Source organism: Martes martes (genome assembly GCF_963455335.1).
Source record: "Martes martes genome assembly, chromosome: 9".
NCBI classification, from domain to species: Eukaryota; Metazoa; Chordata; class Mammalia; order Carnivora; family Mustelidae; genus Martes; species Martes martes.
In genome coordinates, this window is record NC_137896.1 from 65,754,575 (window position 1) to 65,760,574 (window position 6,000).

Consider the following 6,000-nt stretch of genomic DNA (forward strand, 5'->3'; position numbering starts at 1 on the left):
TAAGTGACAATCCTACTGGAATTCTTTTCCCTGAGGCAACTATTAACAGTTTGATGGAAAGGTTTCTAGCTATCTTTATGTGTTCACAACCTTAATAACAATAGGAAAATGTAACACACATAGTTTGTGACTTATTCTCCACTTAACAATATATTACTTGCATCTTGGCATGACCAGGACATCTCTTACTTCATCATTGCCTACTTAGAATGTAATTATCCAGGTGGTACATGATTTATGTGACTAGTGCCCTACTGAAGGCTAGACACATATTGCTTCTTAAGCTTTCCTGCACTTCTTCCTGGGTTCTTTCCACAGTCGTCTTCCTGGTATCCTTCAGGTAGGCAGGTCAACCTCTCTTCAGCCTTCATCTTGGGTGCCTTACTCTCTACTTTCTATTCCTCCTTCCTGTTGCTCTTCTTTCTGAGGTTATAGGTGGTAGACTGGACTGTGACCAGTCCTGATACATGGGAAATAAAGAACATCTCTGAAAAGGAAATAGAACGTATCAACTTAGTCTGCTCAGGAGGGAGGAACAATGTGAGGGACAGTTGATGGTAATGTGGTAGGTAGGTTTTTATATTATTTTTTGTTTTTATTTTTTAAAGATTTATTTATTTGAGCGAGAGAGTGTGTAAACAGGGGGAGGGGCAAAGGGAGAGGGAGAGAGAGAATCTCAAGCAGACTCCCCACTGAGCATGGAGCCGGAATCAGGTCTTGATCTGATGACCCTGAGATCATGACCCGAGCCAAAGTGAAGAGTTGGATGCTTAATCAGCTGAGCCACCCAGGTGCCCTGGTAGGTAAGATTTTAGGTTTTCCGGAGTGGAGTTGGTTACAACCTTGCTGTGTGATTTTAAGATGAGTCTCTGAGAACCCAACCTCACAAATTTACACACCCACACAGGTGCTGGCCTCCTATTTCAAAATAATTTTGTTTATGGCCTCCTGGGATGCTTTTCCAATGTTACTGCTGTTGCTTGGGCCATTTTTTTTATTGTATTTTATTTTTTTATCATAAAAGTTATCATTTTAACCATTTTTAAGTATACAGTTCAGTGGCATTAAGTATATTTACATTGTTGTGCAACCATCACGTGAACCACCCCCAAATTTTGTCATCATCCCAAACTGAAACTCGCTACCCATTGAACACGAACTCCTCATTCCCTCTGCACCCCTCGCTCTGGGAAACCACCGTTTTACTTTCTGTCTCTCTGATTTTGACTAGTCTTTATATATCATTTAAGTGGAATCATACAGTATCTGTCCTTTGTTACTCACACCTTTCACTTAGCATGATGTCTTCAAGGTACATCCATATTCTAGTGTGTGCCAGCATTTCCTCCCTTTTTAATGCTGAATAATATTTTATTGTATGTAAATACCCCAGTTTATTTATCCATTCATCTGTTGATAGACAGTTGTGTTACTTCCATCTTTTGGCTATTATGAGTAAAGCCACAGTGAACATGAGTATCCATATCTGTTTGAATCCCTACTTTCCTTCTTGTGGATACATACACAGAAGTGGAGTTGCTGGATTGTACGGTAATCCAATTTTTAATATTTGGGGGAATTGCCATGCTGTTCTACACAGGAGCTTTACCATTTCATATTTCCACCAACAGTCCACAAGGGTTCCAGTTTCTCAATGTCCTTGCCAACATCTGTTATTTGTTGGTTTTGCTTTTTCTTTTCTTGATAATAGCTATCCTCATGAAGGCCATTTTTTAATCCCTCTTGGAATTACCTCTTGAGTCTTTGAGCCAGTCCTTGAAAAGTGTCACATATGGTGAATCTTGATCCTTTGAAGAGAGATTGGATTGATGGAATTTTCTTTTTAGAAATAACTAAAAATCTTCTCCCATTCTTAAATTTTTCTTTGTAATTTCTAAAAGGATTTGAAGCAGCAATGGTCAAAAGTTATTGAGAGTGAAACCTGGGTAATCAAGGTGTACATACTGATTATGGGAACAAAATAAGGTTTAACACCAGGCAGCTGGTGTTTTTAACTCATCCTGAAGGCCCTGAAAAAGGCAAGTTCCCAAAACGGTGTGCCATGAGGGCATGGCTGGAATGAAGTCATGATTCCCAAGATCCCTTCTTTGAAAAAAACAGTTCTGGATAAATAAACTGATCAATACGTTTTCTTTTTTTTTTAATACCCTTTGACCAACATCTTCCCATTTCCCCCACCTTCTCCCCGTAGCCCCTGGTGGCCACCATTTTATTCTCTGTTTCTATGACACACATAAGTGAGATCACACAGTATTTGTCTTTCTCTGACCTATTTCACTTAATATAATACCCTCAAGGTCTGTCCTTGTCACAAATGGCAGGGTTTCCGTCCTTTTTTATAGCTAAATAATAATCCATTGTTTATGAATTATATATATATAATGCCCAACCAATTGAGCCACCCAGGCACCCCATCCATTTTTAAATTTTTGAGGAGTTTCCATACTGTTTTACATAGTGAATGTACCAGTTTACAATCCCGTTAACAGGGTGCAAGAGCTCACTTTTCTCCACATCCTCAGCAATACTTGTAATTTGTTATCTTTTTGGCAACAGTCATGCTAACAGGTGTGAGGTGATACCTCTTTCTGATTTTGATTTGCATTACCCTTTTGATTAGTGATATTGAGCATGTTTTCATGTACCTTTTGACCATCTGTATGTCTTTAAAAAAAAAAAAAAACTCTGTTCATTCAGGTCCTTTCCCATTACTTAATCGGATTACTTGGGTTGTTTTTTCTTTCAGTAATTAGTAAGAGTTTATTCTGCAGGATTATTAATATTAAGTTGTATGAGTTCCATATATAGCTTGGCCATTAATCCATTATCTCGTATATAGTTTGCAAATATTTTCTCTCATTTCTTAGGTTGCCTCTTTGTTTTGTTGTTTGTTTCTTTTGCTAGGCAGAGGATTTTTAGTCTGATATAGCCCCATTCATTTTTGCTTTTGTTGCTTGTACTTTTGGTGGTGTATCTAAAAAATCATTGCCAAAACCAGTGTAGAGGAGTTTTTCCCCTGTGTTATCTTCTAGGAGTATTATGGCTTCAGTTCTTTTTTTTATTTTTATTTTTAAAGATTTTTATTTATTTATTTGACAGAGAGAGATCACAAGTAGGCAGAGAGACGGGCAAGCAGAGAGAGGGGAAGCAGGCTCCCAACTGTGCGGAGAGCTCAATGCAAGACTTGATCCCAGGACCCTGAGATCATGACCCAAGCTGAAGGCAGAGGCTTAACCCACTGAGCCACCGAGGCGTCCCATGGTTTCAGTTCCTATTAAGTCCATTTCATGTCAATTTTTGTGAGTGTTGTAAGATAGGAGCATGTGGATTTCCAGTTTTTCCAGTTTATTGAAAAGATTGTCATTTCCCCATTGAGTATTCTTGACACCCTTGTCAAATATTAGTTGATTATGTACACTATATTTTCTAAATTTTCTAAATGGTTAAATTGGCTCTGTGACTTCCTAGTTATATCTAATGTCAATTAAATTAAAAATCCTGTAATTTTTAATTTGGGGGACTTTTTTCTGATGGTACACTGTACAGTAATTAGGGAAAACTAAGTGTAGAAGGGTGTCTCTACTGTAAAAGCTCCAGTTCAGTATGTCAGGAATGAACTGCACTATGATATGACCAAGCTTATCATCCTGGGGTGGACACATGTCAATTCTGAGACATGTCAAGGGACTTCTTGGTTAGGAATTGTTGCTTCACTCACTGACTCGGTCAGGACAGTGTTCAAATGACATTAGGTTCTCCATACCACACGAGGCTCCCAGACATCAAAGATCTGTGGAAATGAACTGCATGGAATAAAGCCCAGCCCAGACCATCAGGGCCCATCGGACTTCTGCAACTCCATTCTGTAGGAAGAAGGCCACAGGACAAAGAGCTGAGAAATAACACAGGGATGGCTTGAACATCTCTGTAGAAACAGCAACCAACAAGACCAGGGTAACACTGCTCTCTCTCTCTCTGTAGGGAGAATGTGAAAACGAAGAACTCTACTTTCTTAATATGTCCACTCAAAGAAATTGACACTGGGGATTTACAAGAGCTAAGACAGGAGAATCCTAGAAAGAAGAAAAAGAAACCTGCCAAGAGGCTGCCTCTCCAGGAGATGGTGTCCTCAGATTCAGATGATTCTTCTCATGGCATCAGGTCCCAAGAGTCCAACCCCAAGAAATACCCCAAGCCCCAGGTGGGAGGGGGACGACATCGCCTATCTCCGGAACACCCTGAAACCTCTCTCAAGAATAGTGCCCTTGAGATTGCTCCCCAGTTTCCAGGCCAGTTTAGTTCCCAGTACAGCAAAAACTCTAACACCCTTAAATAATGCTGACCTCCACCTCCTCAGAGAAGGTTCTCGGCCCAGGGTCTAGGAGTCAGCCAGCTATGCCATCGCTGCCATACTTCCACCTCAAGCAGTCCTGCCCTTCCCTCCTAGAACCACCCACAGCAGCAAAGGGTTGAGGACCATTGCTGAGAAACCTTAAAGCAGTCTAGTGGCAACTATGTTTAAGAGAGCCAGCATTCTTCCAGGGCTTCCTAGACCTCAGCCACTCATCATGGTGGAACTAGCCCCTCGACTGAGGTAAGGCTGCCCTTCATTCTACCCATTTCTACCCTGTTTGTAAAACAGATACACTTGTCTGTTATCCTCCACCTGGATCTCCAGTCTGTTTGCACTTATTGGTTCTGGCTTTTTCTAACCATTCTTTATCCTATTACTTTCCCGCCCTTACCACATTATACTCAATATTTTGGTAAATTCTACATACCCAGAATTTAATCTGACAGATAATCGTCATAGGATTTTCAGCCCTTTTTTTCGGAAGTTAAGGTAGTTATAATCCAGCCCTACAGTCTTGTTTTAAATTGATTATCTCATCTGAATTAGATATTTTATCACTTAATGTTAAGACTTAAATTAAGACCTAGTAACTTGTCTGAGATCTGCAAAACAAAATTATTGATTTCTGGCCATTTTTATTGAGACTTTCCTAATTATTTTTGTTTGTAGTCTGTCGTAGGTACCTCTAATTGAGCGCGGAACCAGAATAAAAACTCTTATGTTGGAAACATTTCAAAACTATTGTATTGTTTATTTATTACTGTTTTCTTTGAACACATTTTAGCAATGATATGAAAGTATTCACTTCTTTTTATTACTTAGTAAAATTAGCTTCACTAAAAATGAAATAGCTCTCCCAAATTCTCTCTTTTTAGTCAGTTAACAGCCCCAGGGTTGTATAATAATACAGACTATTAATGAGAATAATATTGGATGCTTTTTGCAAATGGGAAAGATAGATTTTAGAGTATCAGCAAACTTGCTACCTAACTAAAAATGGTGTTAATATACCTGAAATCTAGGGTGTCACCAGGATTATGGCAAAGAAATTAAAAGAGAAATCTACCTTTAAAAATATGAAAGAAAAAGAGACATCTTCAGGGTAAAAGTAGTAATATAGCAAGGAAGTAGTTGAAAAGTGAGGAAATGATCCAGAATAAGGTATGAGAGAGTGTGTGGGGAGACTTGTTGCCCCCCAGAACCCAGAAGTTTCTCATAGGCAGGAAAGCTTCAGAATACTCATCTGGGTTTGGTCTGTGCAGTAGATAACTGGTGGGGTAGGGAAGAAACCATTCATCAAGTCACATTCATGTTTGCATGCATGCAAGCCCTCATGTAAGTCTGCCTGCATTCCTCCAATTATTTAACAAGCAATTGAGTGTTGACGATATGCCAGGCTTCAGAGAAATACTATCAGACATTTGGAAGGTACTGACCTTCTCTATCCTCTATTCTTCTTCATCTCCACTTTATTTTTGGACCAATCACTGTTGTCTGGTTTAGAGGCAATGAGAGGCAGAGAATGAAGAACTACAGGACAAATATACCTAAGAAAACCATGTTGATATTACATTACAATGCATAGTATTCTCAGTGACCTTGAGTGGTATGTACAGTGTGTTGTA

At 39.2% G+C, this 6,000-nt stretch overlaps 1 protein-coding gene across 6 annotated transcripts in view; it reads left to right on the plus strand.

Annotated features, from left to right (window-relative positions):
* VWA3B (von Willebrand factor A domain containing 3B) overlaps window positions 1-5,109 on the plus strand; it is a 210,518-nt gene extending 205,409 nt beyond the window's left edge. For 5 of the 6 annotated variants that reach the window (XM_080813513.1, XM_080813514.1, XM_080813515.1 and 2 more), the window contains one exon: window positions 4,003-5,109. In XM_080813513.1, coding sequence (XP_080669639.1) covers window positions 4,003-4,357 — 355 coding nt within the window. In that variant the 3' untranslated portion in view covers window positions 4,358-5,109. The remainder of the gene's footprint in view (window positions 1-4,002) is intronic. The other variant, XM_080813516.1, reaches the window with a different exon arrangement.
* Window positions 5,110-6,000: the final 891 nt, after the last annotated feature.